This window comes from Symphalangus syndactylus, chromosome 3 (assembly GCF_028878055.3).
Source record: "Symphalangus syndactylus isolate Jambi chromosome 3, NHGRI_mSymSyn1-v2.1_pri, whole genome shotgun sequence".
NCBI classification, from domain to species: Eukaryota; Metazoa; Chordata; class Mammalia; order Primates; family Hylobatidae; genus Symphalangus; species Symphalangus syndactylus.
In genome coordinates this window covers 124,862,867-124,879,960 of record NC_072425.2, presented here as the reverse complement: position 1 = coordinate 124,879,960, position 17,094 = coordinate 124,862,867, and the positions used below count along the sequence as shown (strand labels likewise).

General features: G+C 42.3%; 1 protein-coding gene across 1 annotated transcript in view; it reads right to left on the bottom strand.

The window, feature by feature from the left end:
• CUL5 (cullin 5) overlaps nt 1–12,266 on the bottom strand; it is a 101,260-nt gene extending 88,994 nt beyond the window's left edge. Inside the window, exon 1 of the mRNA XM_055272989.2 lies at nt 11,734–12,266. Within this exon, the coding sequence (XP_055128964.1) occupies nt 11,734–11,757 (24 nt within the window). The 5' untranslated portion in view covers nt 11,758–12,266. The remainder of the gene's footprint in view (nt 1–11,733) is intronic.
• Between the last annotated feature and the right edge of the window lie 4,828 nt (nt 12,267–17,094).

Here is a 17,094-nt window from a genome sequence, read left to right as displayed (position 1 = left end):
GTTGTTTTAAAATTCGTGAAGTTCCCACCATACTGATTGTGGATTACAGCCATGCGTCACTTAATGATGTTCTGAGAAATGCATCGTTAAGCAATTTCATCGTTGGGTGAAAATAACAGCATGTACTTACACAAATCTAATGGTAGAGACTACTACACACTTAGGCTAAATGGTACAGTCTATTATCCTAGGCTACCAACCTATATAGCATGTAACTGTACTAAAGCTGGAGGCAATTAGGACAAACTGGTAAGAATTTGTGTATCTAAACATAGAAAAGGTACAGTAAAAATACAGTATGAAAGATAAAAAATGGCAGACCTAAACTGGGCACTCACCATGAATGGAGCCTGCAGGACTGGAAGATGCTCTAGGTGAGTCACTGAGTGAGTAGTAAGTGAATGTGAAGGTCTAGGACATTACTGTACACTTTATAAACACTTAGACTATGCTAAATTATACAAAAATATTTTTCTTCAATAATAAATTAATTTAAGCTTATTGTAACTTTTTTACTTTAAAAACCTTTCCTCTTTTTGGAAAACTTTTTGACTTTTTTGTAAATAACACTTATCTTGAAACACAAACACACGGCTGGGCACAGTGGCTCACGCCTCTAATCCTAGCCCTCTGGGAGGCTGAGGTGCAATGATCACTTGAGCTCAGGAGTTTGAGACCAGCCTGGGCAACATGGTGAGACTCTGTCTCTATTTTAAACAAAAAAATCACAAACACATTCAGCTGCACAAACATATTTACTTTCTTTACATCCTTATTCTATAAACTTTTCTATTAAAAAAAGGTTTTTTATTTTTAAACTTTTTCATTAAAAACTAAGACACATACACACTAGCCTAGGCCTCCACAGGGTCAGGATCATCAACATCACTGTCTTCAACCTTCACATCTTGTCCCACTGGAAAGTCTTCAGGAACACTAACCTGAATGGGGCTGTCATCTCCTATGATAACAACACCTTCTTCTGGAATGCCTCCTAAAGGACCTGACAGAGGCTATTTTACAGTTAACTTTTAAATTTATTAGAGGGTACACACACTAAAAAAAAGTAACAAGTATATAGCAGTAAATGTACTGCTACAGTTTGGATGTTTGTCCACCAAGCCTCATGTTGAAATTTGATCCCCAATGTTGTAAGTGGGCCTAATGAAAAGTGTTGGGTCATGGTGGTGGAACCCTCATGTACAGATGAATGCGAGTGGGGGTGGGGGCAGGGTGGTGAGCAGTGAGTGAGTTCTCTGTTAGTTCCCTGAGAGCTGGTTGTTAAAAAGAGTCTGGTACCTCTCCCCACTCTCTTGCTTCCTTTCTTGCCGTGTGATCTCTACACACACAGGATTCCTTTCACCTTCTGCCATGAGTAGAAGCAGGCTGAGGACCTCACCAGCCTACAGAACTGTGGGCCAAATAAACCTTTTCTTTATAAATTACCCAGTCTCAGGTATTCCTTTATAGCAACACAAATGGACTAAGATATACATAAACCAGTAACACAGTCATTTATTATTATTAAGATAATAATTTTATTATCCTATTATCCAAGGATTATGTACTATATACAATTATATGTGCTAGACTTTTATACGAGTGGCAGCACAATAGTTTTATGTACACCAGCATCGCCACAGACACGAGTGATGTCTTATTGCACTACTACATTACAAGGGCTACAATAAACATTGCCAGACAATAGGAATTTTTTAGCTCCCATTACAATCCTATAAGACCACCACTATATATGTGGTCCATTGTTGACCAAAACATCAATATGCAGTAAATGACTGTATGTCCAATTAATGGCACTCTAATAACTTTACCAAAGGAACCCAGTTGGCTTATTTTAGATAATTCATGTAAATTATGAGGTTAGCTATTTGAATGTGTGGGTTCCCTTACTATTTATGAAGCCACTATTGCTCCCAGTTATGTGATTTTAAAACCCCATTTGCCAATCTCCACTAACCAAAGAATCAAACTACTGTACAGGTGTCCCTTGTTATCTGTGGGGAAATGATTCCTGGACCCACCCCACCCCACCCCCACCCCTCAGGATACCAAAACCCATACATGTTCAAGTCCCTGATAGAAAATGGCATAGCATTTGCTTATTACATGCACATGCTCCCATATACTTTAAACCATCTCTAAATTACTTATAATACCTACTATAATGTAAATGCTAACAGCTGCTATACTGTATTGTTTAGGGAATTATAAGAAAAAAAGGTCTGTACATATTCAATACAGATGCAATTTTTTTCTGAGGTTTTTTTTGAGATTACTGCTATTTATAGATATAAAAACTGAGGCACAGAGATGTTAAGTAACTTGCCCAATATCACACAGCTAGCAAATGGCAAAACCTGGAGACCAACCCAAGCAGCATGGCTCCAGAGGCTGAGCTCATAACCACTGTTACATTGCAAGTACACTACTTGCATCTATAAGGGATTCATAAAACCTTTCTTATCTCAACAAAAGTGAGGTGACTTAATAAAAATAAATGTGTGCAGGTGCCATACTAAGTGCATATATATGATGTTTCTTTTTTTTGAGACACAGTCTCACTCTGTCACCCACACTAGAGTGCAATGGCGTGATCTCGGCTCACTGCAACCTCTGCCTCCTGGGTTCAAATGATTCTCCTGCCTCAGCCGCCCGAGTAGCTGGGATTACAGGCATGTGCCACCACACTCAGCTAATTTTTGTATTTTTTTAGTAGAGATGGGGTTTCACCATGTTGGCCAGGATGGTCTTGAACTCCTGACCTCAGGTGATCTGCCTGCCTCAGCCTCCCAAAGTGCTGGGATTATAGGCATAAGCCATTGCGCCCAGCCTTTTCTGAGTATTTTTAATCTTTGGTTGGTTGAATCCACAGACATGGAACTCATGAATACTGAGGGCTGATTGTATATATTTGAATACGAGTAATCCTTACTACTGCAATTCTCACTATGTTCCAGCCACAGCAACCTTTTAAAGGTGTTCCTCAAACAGCCCAAGCTCATCACTGCACCTCAAGACCTTTGCCTTAGAATGCAGATCATTCAGGTCTCAGCTCCAATGGCACCTCAGAGAGGCCTCCCAAATCAACCTAAGAAAAATGCCCTTCCTCCATTCCTCTCTGCACATCCAGAGACAAAGTCTTGAGATGGTACAAGAGACACTCTGATTGGCTATGAGATTGAAATTTTAATTTGGAATAACCAGAATTTTAAGAAAAGCCCAGGAAAGCTATAGATCTGGCTGAAATGTCAACATGTGGCAGAGAAAGAACATTAAACAAAAAATAGTCAAAAGCAGTTTGTTGGGGAAAAATTATTTTCTGTTGTAAATAAGTGAGTAAAATAGTGGCTCCACCTTCCGAACACTTTTTTTTTGAGACAGGGTCTCACTCTGTCACGCAGGCTACAGTGCAGCAGCATGAACATTGCTCACTGCAGCCTTGATCTGTGCTCAAGCAATCCTCCTGCCTCAGCCTCCCATGTAGCTGAGATTACAGGCATGCACCAACATGCCTGGATAATTCTTAAATTTTCTGTAGAGACGAGGTCTTACTATGTTGCCCACACTGGTCTTGAACTCCTGGGCTCAAGCAATCTTCCCACCTGGACTTCTCAAAGTGCTGCAATTACAGGCGTGAGCCTCCGCATCCGGCCTTGAACATTCTTATCATGTTGTTTTCGCTACCGCCCTAATTACCAGTAAGAACTATGCAAGTGTATTCTTTATGTCTTTTAGTGTCAGCATTCATCCATCAGGATATAAGCCCCAAAGTCTAAGAACTTTGTCATATTCACTATTGTATCACTGACACTTTTTTTTTTTTTTTTTTTGAGACAGGGCCTTGCTTTGTCGCCCAGTCTGGAGTGCAGTGGTGCGATCTCAATTCACTGCAGCCTCAACCTCCTGGGCTCAAGCAAGCCTCCCAACTCAGCCTCCTGAGTAGCCAGAGCTAAAACTGTACACCACCACCCCCAGGTATTTTTTTTTATGTTTTATTTTTGTAGAGACGAGTTTCACCACGTTGTTCAGGGTGGGCTAAAATTCCTGGGCTCAGGTAATCCACCCACCTCAATCTCCTAAAGTGCTTGGATTACAGGTGTGAGTCACTGTGCCCAGCCTAACTGACATTTAAAATGGTATCCAGTACAGCATAAATGCTCAGATTTTTATGGAATGAACAAACTGCAGTTACACAAAGGTAATAATATCAATTACCGTTGATATTATTTGTATGTACTCCATGGATATGACCAATGTTTTCTAATTTTTATTTTTGTAGAGGTGGTAGGTCTTGCTGTGCTGCCCAGTCTAGTCTCCAACTCCTGGCCTCAAATGATCCTCCTGCCTCCGCTTTCCAAAGTGTTGGGCATGAGCCACTGCATCCAGCCTCTGACCAATGTTTTAACCTGAGCTGTATCCTGCTTTGTTTTTGTTTGTTCATTTGTTTTTGTACAAATGGGGTTGCCCAGGCTGGTATCAAACTCCTGGCTTCAAGCAATACTCTCACCTTGGCCTCCCAAATCACCGGGATTACAGGTGCGAGTTACTGCACCCAGCCCTGCTTTCCTTACAGAGCGTATCAGGCATCTATTTCCTCCACCTACTAACCAAGGCAGGAGGCAAATGGCTTTTAATGACAACTGGGTTCACCAGGACACTAGGCAAAATATTTATTAAGAGAAACCTCAAGTAGGGGTGGTAGCTCACACCAGTAATCCTAGCACTTTGGGAGGACAGGACAGATTGCTTGAGTCCAGGAATTCCAGACTAGCCTGGACAACATGGCAAAACCCTGTCTCTAAACATTTTTTTAAATGAGCTGGGCATGGTGGTGTTGCACCTGTGGGAGGATGAGGTGGGAGGATCACCTGAGCCTGAGGAGGTCAAGGCTGCAGGGAGCTGTGACTGCGCCACTGTACTCCAGACTGGGGGACAGAGTGAGACCCTGTCTCAACAGAAAAGAAAAGAAAAACCTCTCTCTAGCTGACTAGCTCTTTTGCTCATGCCTGTAATCCCAGCACTTTGGGAGGCCTACGCAGGAAGATCACTGGAGCTCAGGAGTGGAGACCAGTCTGGGCAATATGGTGAGATCCTATCTCTATAAAAAATTAGCCAGACCTAGGGTGGTATGTGCCTGTAGTCTCAGCCACTCAGGAGGCTGAAGTGGGAGGATCGCTTGATCCTGGGAGATCAAGACTGAAGTGAGCCATGATCGTGCCACTGCACTCCAGCTTGTGTGAGAGTGAGACCTCCTCTCAAAACAAACAAAAACGAAAACAAAACCTCTCTTTTTACTAGAAAGATGCCTAGTATCCTCTTTCTACCTTCCAGAAGTCTAAAATTCCCCTCCTCTAATCTACTGAAAAAGGACTGATCAAAATTTATCCTGAGCTGCCACTTCCTTCTAGAAGTTTTAATTAACATACATCACCTCCAGATTATGGTAACTGTTCAATCATTTATTTTCATAGAACATGAAAGATTCTACCATTTACATGTATCACAAAGTTTTACAGTTACTGATTAGTCCACTATTCCCTCTCCCATTCCTATCCATGACCAACACAGACAACCTTGAAATTTGTTTCCTCCCTAGGCTGTGTCAAATGCAACCATCTCTCTAGGACAGTACACTGAAGTAGGGGAAGGCTGCTCTAAGGCCCATGTCCCTCTTAGATGTACGTTTCAAGAGGGCAATTTCTATCAATCCAATGAAAAACTGACAAGTTCTTAATAAGGTTCTCATTTATGTTTAACTAGATATATTAAAAAGAATTCTCTGGTTATGTACCTTAACCACATTCACCAACAATATTCAAATCTTTGTATCACATCCATATTCCTTGCCAAGCATGATCCTGACTCTGTGCTTTCACACTGGCTGTTCCCTCTACGAGAGCTCTTCTAAATATGTACATGACTTGCTCCCTTGCTTCATTCTGGTTTTACCTCAAATATTATCTCCTCAGAGGCATTCCCTCACTATCTTATCAAAAACAAGCCAGCAGCGGCGGCTCATGCCTGTAATCCCAGCACTTTGGGAGGTTGAGTTGGGCAGATCACTTGAGGTCAGGAGTTCGAGACTAGCCTGGCCAATATGGTGAAATCCCGTCTCTACTAAAAATGCAAAAATTAGCCGAGCATGGTGGTGGTCACCTGTAATCCCAGCTACTCAGGAAGCTGAGGAAGGAGAATTACTTGAACCCAGGAGGTGGAGGTTGCAGTGAGCCGAGATCGTGCCACTGCACTCCAGCCTGGGCAAGAGAGCGAGGCCCCATCTCAATAATAATAATAATAATAATAATAATAATAGCACCGAGCACTCTCTCCTTTACCCTGGTTGTTTTTATTCATAGTACCTATCACAACTTGACTGACAGTACGTATTTAACTGTTCATGTTTATTGTCTCTCTTCCCAACAAAAAAGTAAATTATACAAGGGCAGGAGTTGTCTGCCTAGTTCATCATTATCTAGTTAGAATTAGGAAATACTAGATTTTTGTTCAATGAATAAATGTATTTCCCATAGACTTAATTATTCCTGCTATGGTTACGGTTTCAATGAACAAGATGTCACTGGCACAAATGCCCGTCATCCATGGCCAATCTCACAAGCAGATTATAAATATACACAAAATAGAATAATTTTTATGTGTAAAAGCCAAAAATAGATTGAGGGCCTGAGAGTATCTCTGCTCACATATTTTTCAAATACTCCTCAGTAACTATAGAACTTTATTTCAAACCCCTTGCCTAGCACTGAAGGCCCTTTGTAATCTGACCCGACTTCCCTTTCACTCCTATCCCTCTTGTTGTTTCCCTGTATTCTGGGTTTCTATGCTGCAACAATTCCAAGGAACACTATTCATATAGAATATCTAACACAGCATGCAGCCTTGCTTACACTGCAGCCAAACTGATCTAGCCTAGATTCCTACCAAATTTTCTCCTAATTACCACTACAAAAATTTTACCCATTATTCAAAATCCAGCTCCAACACTTTCTCCATAAAATTTTCACTGATCATCCCACCAGAAATTATTTCCTCAAGCTGTGAGGGAGTATAGAGCAGTTGGTAACACATCTGAAACTTTTGCCTTATAGTAAAACATGAGTACCTTTAATCTCCTTTAGCATATGGTAAATTCCCAAAGAGCAAGGACATTGTTCTACATATCTTTGCATTCTCCATGGTGCCTTGCATACGGGTGTCAATAAAGTTATTTTAATAATGAATAACTTTTACAGGCACTTTTTATTGTTGTTGTTTTATAGAGACAGGGTCTTGCTACATTGCCCAGGTTGGCCTCAGGTAATCCTCTCACCTCATCCTCCCAAAGTGCTGGGATTACAGGCATGACCACCATGCCCGGCCTCTATAGACACTCTGAATCACTGCTTTACATTTCCATTTTCTTTCCTCTTAAAGGATAAAAAAAAGTCCACTGAGAAAAGTAGTATGAATCATATTTCAGTTTAAAATTTGATTTCTCTTGTGGTTCGGTTATATACTACTGCCTTCTTGTGCCTCCATCTCACTAGATCCAATTAGAAAGAGAGAATGAGAGTTAAGAGTTAGTTATTAAGGAGAAGATGACCTCTGGCATGCTAGTGAGCCAACAAGTAACCAGCAAGGTAGGGGTGTGTACGCACACATGTAAGAGAGAGACAAGAGACAGAGACAGAGAATACTAGCTAGTTATCAGGCGAAGACCCAGCTGGAAAGATCTCAAATAATTTGAATCATCAAAGGTATCTGAACAGCAAAGTGATATGGTGAGAACTGCATTTTGATCTAGAGCTCAGATCAGAGCTAAGAGATAAAAATAGTGAAATCATGGGAGTTAAGACTGTCCCAGAAAAAAAACACACAAAGATAGAAAAGGGCTGAAGATGAAATCTTGAGAAATAATTCTACTGGGGACAGGGGAGGGAAGTCAGTGAAAAACAAACGTGATTCGAGAGAGAGCAGACCAAGGAGGGAATGTCATAAAAACCAAAAGAGAAGCAGAGGAAATGAGCAATAATACCAGAAAAGAGGATAAATATTATCAGAGAAGAATCTCATTTGATAATCAGGAGGTTGCTAGTACTTTTAGGACTGACAGGTTCTATACAGTTGGGTGGGAGAGAAGAGTAAGCCATATCAGTAAGTTAAAGGGCAAAGAATTATAAAGGCAGCAAATGGGGGCTGCTTTTCCAAGAACTGTGACAGTAAGAAATAGAAGTTTGAGGCAGAGGCAGAGTACAAGTTTGTATGAGGAGGCAGAGTGCAGTGGCTCACGCCTGTAATCCCAACACTTTCGGTGGCCGAGGCAGGCAGATCACTTGAGGCCAGGAGTTTGGGACCATCCTGGCCAATATGGTAAAATCCTATCTCTACTAAAAATACAAAAATAAGCTGGGTGTGGTGGCGTGTGCCTGTAATCCCAGCTACTCAGGAGGTTGAGGCAGGAGAATTGCTTGAATCCGGGAGGTGGAGGTTGCAGTGAGTGGAGATCCACACCACTGCACTCCAGCCTGGGCAACAAGAGCGAAACTCCGTCTCCAAAAAAAAGAAGTTTGTATGAGGCAACATATGAACTTTCTTATAGGCATAGGAGAAAATAGGGAAACTAAAAAAAAAAAAAAAAAAAAAGTAAGAGGGGACATACCACCAAGTCCTGGGGGGAAGATGAGGACTGAACAAGAACAAGCAGAAGGAGACAATTTGGGAGGTAGCATAGGACAGAGAAGAATATAGGAGAAACAAGAAAAATGTGTGGTATCGGCCAAGGAAGTTAAGGGCACTTCAAATAGTTGCGTAAAGTAATGTACTAAGAATTAAGAGGGGTAAGGCTCAGCAAGAAAAGGTTTAAACAATTGCTGTTTGGAGTGGAACAATAAACTGGAAATGAAAAAAATGAGCACTAAGGGCCCAGATGATAATTGCAAAAGAAACGGAAAAATCACAATTACATGTTCAAAGTAATCTAAAACAGAAGATAAAATTGTAATATCAGATCCCTACAAATATTCTACAGACTCACTCTGTAAGGAAAAACAACAAAGATAAAGTAGTTATATGGAAAGGTTTTCAGAGGTATAAAACCCCTAAGCAGTTAACTGTGTATGTCAAAATGTGCTACACAAATCTTTACAAAGCTGAAAGACTCCTAAGATCCAGCAATAGTCCACTTGCTTTAAACAGACAATAAAATTATTAGAGTCAAATTCCAATATTAAAAAGAAACGCAGCTGGACATGGTGGCTCACGCCTATAATCCCAGCACTTTGAGTGGTCGAGGCGGGTGGATCATGAGGTCAAGAGATGGAGACCATCCTAGCCAACATGGTGAAACCCTGTCTCTACTAAAAATACAAAAATTAGCTGGGCCTGGTGGCATGCACCTGTAGTTCCAGCTACTCGGGAGGCTGAGGCAGAAGAATCGCTTGAACCCCGGAGGCAGAGGTTGCAGTGAACCAAGATCGCACCACTGAACTCCAGCCTGGCAACAGAGCGAGACTCCGTCCCCCCAAAAAAAAAAATTAAAAAGAAAGAAAAGCTGGTGGTTTTTTTTTTTTATGACATTGGCTTCTAACTTCTAAATTACACATCAAGAAAGTTCACTAGAGTGACTGAGTCACTTACTAATTTTTTTTTTTCAAAATATTATCACCTTCCCTTTACTTGTAAATGTTCAAGTTAAAACACTTTAAATTCTTGTGAGCTTTTAAACCTAAACCCTAAGTACCCCGTTTTCTGTATATTCAGGCAGTTTTCCCATTCACAGGTCTGTGCTGTGGATGCAGATTCAGAATTTCCACAAGTACTGAAATATGAACCAAAGTAGCTTCTCCAAACAATCCCTTGTTAGGTTTTGTAAGTAGAACAGTGACTACTCTTTTCTGAGAGTTATTTTTGGGGAGAAAAAGACCTTGCTTTATATCCAGGTAATCAACAAGTCAAAATTTCCCAGAATCACGGATAAAATTACTTCTTAAACACATTTCAATTAATAGCATACTGTTTATGTAAACACACAGATGCATTAATAGGAGTCTTCAGAAATAAAACAAATTTTCTTTCCTTTTCTTTTTTCATTTAGAGTCTCACAGAGCAGTGGCGTGATCATAGTCAACCTCTAACTCAGAATTATCAATAGCACCTATATTGTAGGAACACTGTGAAGATTAAATTAACGTATCTAAAACAATCCTCCCACCTTGGCCTCTCAAAGAGCTGAGATTACAGGAGTGAGCCACTGTGCTCAGCCCACAAATTTTCTTTCTGAAGTAAAGCATGGGAATTTTGCTATACCATTATAAAAGAGAAAAGCAGAGTGGGATGGGTTACTCAATTCCCCGAATTAGTTTTCTTAAAGAGGGGGAGTAGTTATAGTAATTTATTGTATTATACTAATTAAGTGCCAGGCACAGTTTTAAGCATTATAGATACATTAACTAATTTAATCTTCACAATGTTCCTATGATACAGGTGCTACTAATAATGCTGTCCTACTCATAAGGAAACTGCCCAAAGTCATACAGCTTTTAAGTGGTGGCTATTCAGGGAGTCTAATTCTAGGGCCCCTCTCCCTTTTAAAAGGTGATATACAGTATTGCCTCTTAGTAAAATTTGTTCTTCATTTTATGAGACAGTCCCATCTATTAGACAATCAAATATCAGTGGTCTAAAGAAGACATGATGGTTAGGTTCCCGTATATTTTCTTTTTTATTATTTTCTAGTATTTATCCACATTGCCTGAAGGCATGAGAGGCTTCAGGAAGAGGTGGTTCATCCTTTGTATTAGGCTGGTGCAAAAGTAACTGCGGTTTTTGCCATTAATATTATGTTCCCTGAGCTAATCACTACCCCCATTTCTGTCAGTACTTTTAAGGCAAATGATTAACTACTACAGACACATACACAGAACAGACTAGTTCTAAGTCTTCCTCATTCTTCTCCAAACTTTTTAACTGGTGGAGAATCTGCCCCTGTGGGCCTAGCTCTCCCTTGCTATATAAAACTAACTTTAAATACTATCTTTGACAAGGTAACTTTCCTGCGCCCTAAAACGACGGTATCGCTTCATCAGTTGTCATCTGGTTGTGTCCTGTAACTGGGGTGGGGGTTAGGAAACAGTTTCCTAAGGAAAAAAAGGAAAAAGATGAACTCAAGAATGGGAGAATTAGGAGGGAAGGTGTAACACGCAGAAAAGGGAGGAAGGGGGTGGAGTGGGAAGCACTGCTGGTCTGACTTGGAATTTCGTGCAGACAGAAAGAGAACAGAAATGGAAGAAGGTGGGGGGTCGAGTCACTGAAACCTGTTAGGCAGCATTTTCTTGGTTTTTCCTTTGATGCGTTTTAGACATTGCTTTACAAGAAACTGAGACCTAACAGTACTAACGGCCCAGCTGGTCAGGACACCGCACGACCATTCATCTCCCGCTCCCGGCCAGAGCTGGTCCCTTGAAAGCATCGCTCCTCGCCAGCGCTCAGCCAGGCTTTTCTCCCAGCGGCCAGTCGGCGGGAGCGACCACCAGAGCCTGTCGAACCCAAGGCCACAGACCCGCGTTCCGGTCCTCGCCGGCTGCCACCGCGGCTTCCCTGCCAGTGGACAACCCCTGAACACTCCCACATCTCGCAGCTGAACCTGAACCGTGCCTTTCCCAAAGAGCCGAACCCGGCGGCCACACAGTAAAACCCAAGCTGGAGTGAGGGTCTTACCTTTAACAGATTAGACGTCGCCATGTTCCTTCAACTTGGACTCTCGCGAGACGACGCGAGAATTCGTGGCGTCCCGGCCAGGCCTTGACCGGAGGTCGGAGTTCCCACCAGGGCCCAGGGCCCGCTGGCCCGCACCGGGGTGTGGTGGGCGCTGGAGCGGCGCGCCGACAGCGCTGACCTCGTCCCAAGCACCAGGAGCTTCCTCACTCTTGTCCACTACATGGTCACCGGAGCTTCCCCACGCGAAAGACCTCATGCACGCGCTCAGGAAGACGGGAACAGCGAATGCTGAGAAGGTAACAGGAGCCAACCTGACTTGGAAGAGGAAGCATCGACTCCACGAGCCTCCCCGACTCCTTCGGATTAGCCTTTGTGGTTGCACCCGCCGCGGCCACCTGCAACGAATTTAGCTCGGCTTAGGCCCTGCAGCTCAGGTTCCGCGGCCACGTCACGTGACGCGAGGGCGGGGACGCGCTCGGGAGCGAGCGTGGGAGCCTGCAAGCCTCGGTGCGTCCCGAGGCCGCAACGAGGCTGGGACCGCGCCCTCTGCTGGCGGGACCTGGCGTTTTCCCGCACCCTGCCCCAAATCCCGGACTCGGTGTTAAGGGAGGTGCATTGTCCTGAAATGCTTACAACAGCTGTCTTCAATAACTCGTGCATCGAATGCGCCCAGTAAATATGTGTTGAGTGCACAAGCGTGTTGACTCTTAATATTTCTATTCAGGTATGCTTGGCACTTAGATAAAATATTGTTCAGCGCTTTGAGAGGCTGAAGGGAGAGGAACACTTGAGGCCAGTTCAACACCCTCATCATTACAAAAATGTTTGGAAAAAAAAACAAAAAGATTGTTTAGGGAATTAATATTAATCTTCGATGTTCTGAAGGCACATTATCCTAGAAGATCCTAAACCATAAGCCCCCAGGTTTTACCCCTTCAGACCACACACCAACTGGCCAATGAGAGAATATAATTTACATGTAGAACCTGCAGGTTACCTGGTATTATGCATGTTTACAACATGCCTTCATACGGCCATAATGCGTAGAAATAAGTAAGAGCTGTGGACTAAGAGAAGAGGGATGGGCCTACTTAAAGAATCCAATCAAGTAGTTAATACTTGTTTGAGCACTTATATGTACTAGGCACAGGAAATACAGAATTAAGTAAAAGAAGACCCCTGCCCGTTTGGAGTTTATGGCCTAATAAGGTAGCCAAATGTTAAGCATGGTTACACAAGTCAAACATTACTTTGTGGGAGTTGTGATAAATACTGCAAAGAGGCCGGGCACAGTGACTCACGCCTATAATCCCAGCACTTTGGGAAGCCGAGACACCTGGGGTCAGGAGTTGGAGACCAGCCTGGCCAACATGGTGAAACCCTGTCTCTACTAAAAATACACAAATTAACTGGGCGTGGTGGCGGGCACCTGTAATCCCAGCACTTTGTGAGGCCGAGACACCTGGGGTCAGGAGTTGGAGACCAGCCTGGCCAACATGGTGAAACCCTGTCTCTACTGAAAATACACAAATTAGCTGGGCGTGGTGGCGGGCACCTGTAATCCCAGCTACTCGGGAGGCTGAGGCAGGAGAATCGCTTGAACACTGAGGGTGGAGATTGCAGTGAGCCGAGATCGCGCTATTGCACTCCAGCCTGGGCGACAGAGCGAGACTCTGTCTCAAAAAAAAAAAAAAAAATAAAAAACAAACAAACAAACAAACAAAAAACTACAAGCAAAATAATACAGTGTGCACTTGACAGCGTAGGAGGGGAAAGGAAACTAGTATCCTAATCTCCATCTACCCAAGCCACCCTTTGTTTATGAAAGGAACTTTGTAACTGAACCTTAAGACAACTTTTGAGAGCCTGATTTCAGCGTCCCACTGTCAACCGAAGCATTCCAATTTTCCTAACTCACTTGTTCTGGAAACAACACTGCTACATAACTCTGACTTCAATAAGTTCTCCATTCTATTGACCCCACCACTTGTTATCTGCCATCTCCTTCTGTTTTCACTCTTTTTCATCCAATTTAGAAGCGGCCCACTGTTATAAAAATGTTTAAATATTTAAAATGCTTAAATATTTATTTCTTAAAGATAGCGCAGGCACATAATACAAAATTCAGAAAGTGCTAAAAATAATACAATCAAAAGTAGGCTTCCTTCAACTTTCTGGAGTGATGTAATGTTCTATATTGTGGTAGGGACTTCAGTTATTCAGGTGTATGCACTTGTCAAAACTCAGCCAGTATACCGTTAAGATTTAGGCATTTCAGCCAGGCACAGTGGCCCAGGCCTGTAATCCCAGCACTTTGGGAGGCAAAGGCAGGCAGATCACTTGAGCCCAAGGGTTCAAGACCAGCCTGTGCAACGTAGCTATCTCTATAAAAAATAATAAAAATTTTAAACATTTATGTATTTAATTCAAAAGAGAAAATAGTAAACAAAATTTGAAGTTTAGTGCTATCCATACTGAAGAATTTAGGAGTAAGTGAATCTATATTTATAATTTACTTGGAAATGTATCAAAAAATAAGATGAACTGATGGTTGGGTAGAAACATTGATAAAGCGGGCCTGGCACGGTGGCTTGCGCCTGTAATCCCAGCACTTTGGGAGGCCGAGGCAGGTGGATCACCTGATATCAAGGGTTCAAGACCAGCCTGGCCAACATGGTGAAACCTCGTCTGCAATAAAAATACAAAAAATTAGCTGGGTGTGGTGGTGGGCACCTATAATCCCAGCTACTCGGGAGGCTAAGGCAGGAGAATAGCTTCAACCCAGGAGGCGGAGGTTGCAGTGAGCCAAGATCGCGCCACGGCACTTCAGCCTGGGCAACAAGAGCGAAACTCTGTCTCAAAAAAAAAAAAAAAAAAAAAAAATATATATATATATATATATAGCAAGTATAGTAAAATGTTAATGATGGAGTCTAGGTGGTGGCTATGCTAGTGTTCCCTGTGTAAAACCAGCTCATCTATATGTTTAAAATTTTTCATAATTAAATATTTGGGGAAAATTTTTTAAAAATAGGCCTGTCTTCCTCCACAGTCCCCCAGGCATCCATTCTTTCTTCTCATAGACAATGGTTATGTTTCTTGTGAATGCCTAGGACATTCTGTGCATGTATAAGCATTCATATATGTATTATTTTTTCTCTCCCCACAAATGATGGTATACTACATATATTCTTTAACATATTTGTTTTCACTCAGCAGTGTGATATAAATTACTGAAAAAAAATTTTGTGCCTATTTTTTTTCACACTTTCTTTTCTTCTTCTTCTTTTTGAGACAGAGTCTTGCTCTGCCGCCCAGGCTAGAGTGAGGTGGCATGATCTCCACTCACTGCAACTCCCACCTCCCAGGTTCAAGTGATTCTCACGCCTCAGTGGCCTGAATAGCTGGAATTACAGACCTGAGCCACCACACCCGGCTAATTTTTGTATAGAAACGGGGTTTTACCATATTGGCCAGGCTGGTCTCAAATTCCTGGCCTCAAGCAATCCTCCCACCTCAGCCTCCTAAAGTGCTGAGATTACAGTTGTGAGCCATCATACCTCACCCTTGACCTTAAAAGTCAAAGCTTTTAAGTTGTAAGAGGGGTTTTGTGAAATTACATTGGCAAGTAGAAATGAGCATATGTTTCTTCTTATATTTATATAAGACATATATAAAAGGCAACCGTTCCTTCTTATATTTCATAGCCTCTTATGTGGTTAATTACATGGGAAAATGCTTAGAATATAATAGGTAAAAATATAGGATGCACAATTCCACATATGTGCCATAATTCCAACTTTGTAAAGAAAGAAAGCTCACGCTTGTAATCCCAGCACTTTGGGAGTCCGAGGCCGGTGGATCACGAGGTCAGGAGATCGAGACTACAGTGAAACCCCGTCTCTACTAAAAAATACAAAAAATTAGCCGGGCGTGGTGGCGGGCACCTGTAGTCCCAGCTACTTGGGGAGGCTGAGGCGGGAGAATAGAGTGAACATGGGAGGCGGAGCTTGCAGTGAGCCGAGATTGCGCCACCACTGCACTCCAGCCTGGGCGATAGAGCGAGACTCTGTCTCAAAAAAAAAAAAAAAGAAAGAAAGAAAGCTACAGTTTTATTTCCTACACTGAATAGTGGATAAACTGGAAAAAATATTCAAAATGTTACCAGTGTTTGTGAGTAGTAGAAAAAGGGATAATTTTACTTTTATTTATTTAAAATCTTTTTAAAAATCACCTGCTGGCTGGGCACAGTGGCTCATATCTATAATCCCAGCACTTTGGGAGGCTGAGGTGGGCAGATCATCTGAGGTCGGGAGTTCGAGACCAGCCTGACCAAGATGGAGAAACCCTGTCTCCACTAAAAATACAAAATTATCCAGGCTTGGTGGCGCATGCCTGTAATCCCAGCTACTTGGGGGGCTGAGGCAGGCGAATCACTTGAACCCAGGAGTGGGAGGTTGCGGTGAGCCGAGATCACGCCATTGTACTCCAGCCTGGGCAACAGAGCGGAACTCCGTCTCAAAAAAAAAAAAAAAAAAAAAAAAAAAAAAAAAAAAAAAATCACCTGCTAATTTAAGAAGATTTAGCCATCATGTTAAACCATAATACCTTACAGAATGAAAGTTCTCTATAATCTTTTCTCTCCCACCTCCTAAAATATCCACTGTTAGCCATTTGTTTTATTCTTCTCATTTGTTTTCTATGTATGCAGTAAAACATATATAAAGGAGTTTGTCAAATGTGGCTGATCATTTACATCAAAATAACCTGGGGTGCTTATTTTAAAAGCAGATTTCTAGGCTCTATGCTCTGAAGATTCTGATTCTACAGGTCAGAAGTGAGGCCCCAAATCTACCTTTTCCCTAAGCATCCCAGGTGACTTTTCTTGTGCACCAATGGCCAAGAATTCTTGTGCATCAATGGCCCAGAATTTCTCATAGAATGCTTAAGAATGTGTGCTTTAGAACCAAACAGATCCTGCCATTTATGAGCTACGAGACATTGGGTACATTACTTAACCCTGCTGAGTCATAGTTTCCTTGTCTGTATCTGTAATATAATGTATTACAGTGGCTCACACCTGTAATCCCAGCACTTTGGGAGGCCAAGGCGGGCAGATCACCTGAGGTCAGGAGGTTGAGACTAGCCTGGCCAACATGACGGAACCCCGTCTCTACTAAAAATACAAAAATTAGCTGGGCATGGTGGTGGGTGCCTGTAATCTCAGCTACTGGGGAGGCTGAGGCAGGAGAATCACTTGAACCCGGGAGCTGAAGGTTGCAGTGGGCTGAGATTGCAACACTGCACTCCAGCCTGGGTGAGAGGGTGGGACTCTGTCTCAAAAAAAAAAAAGAAAGAAAA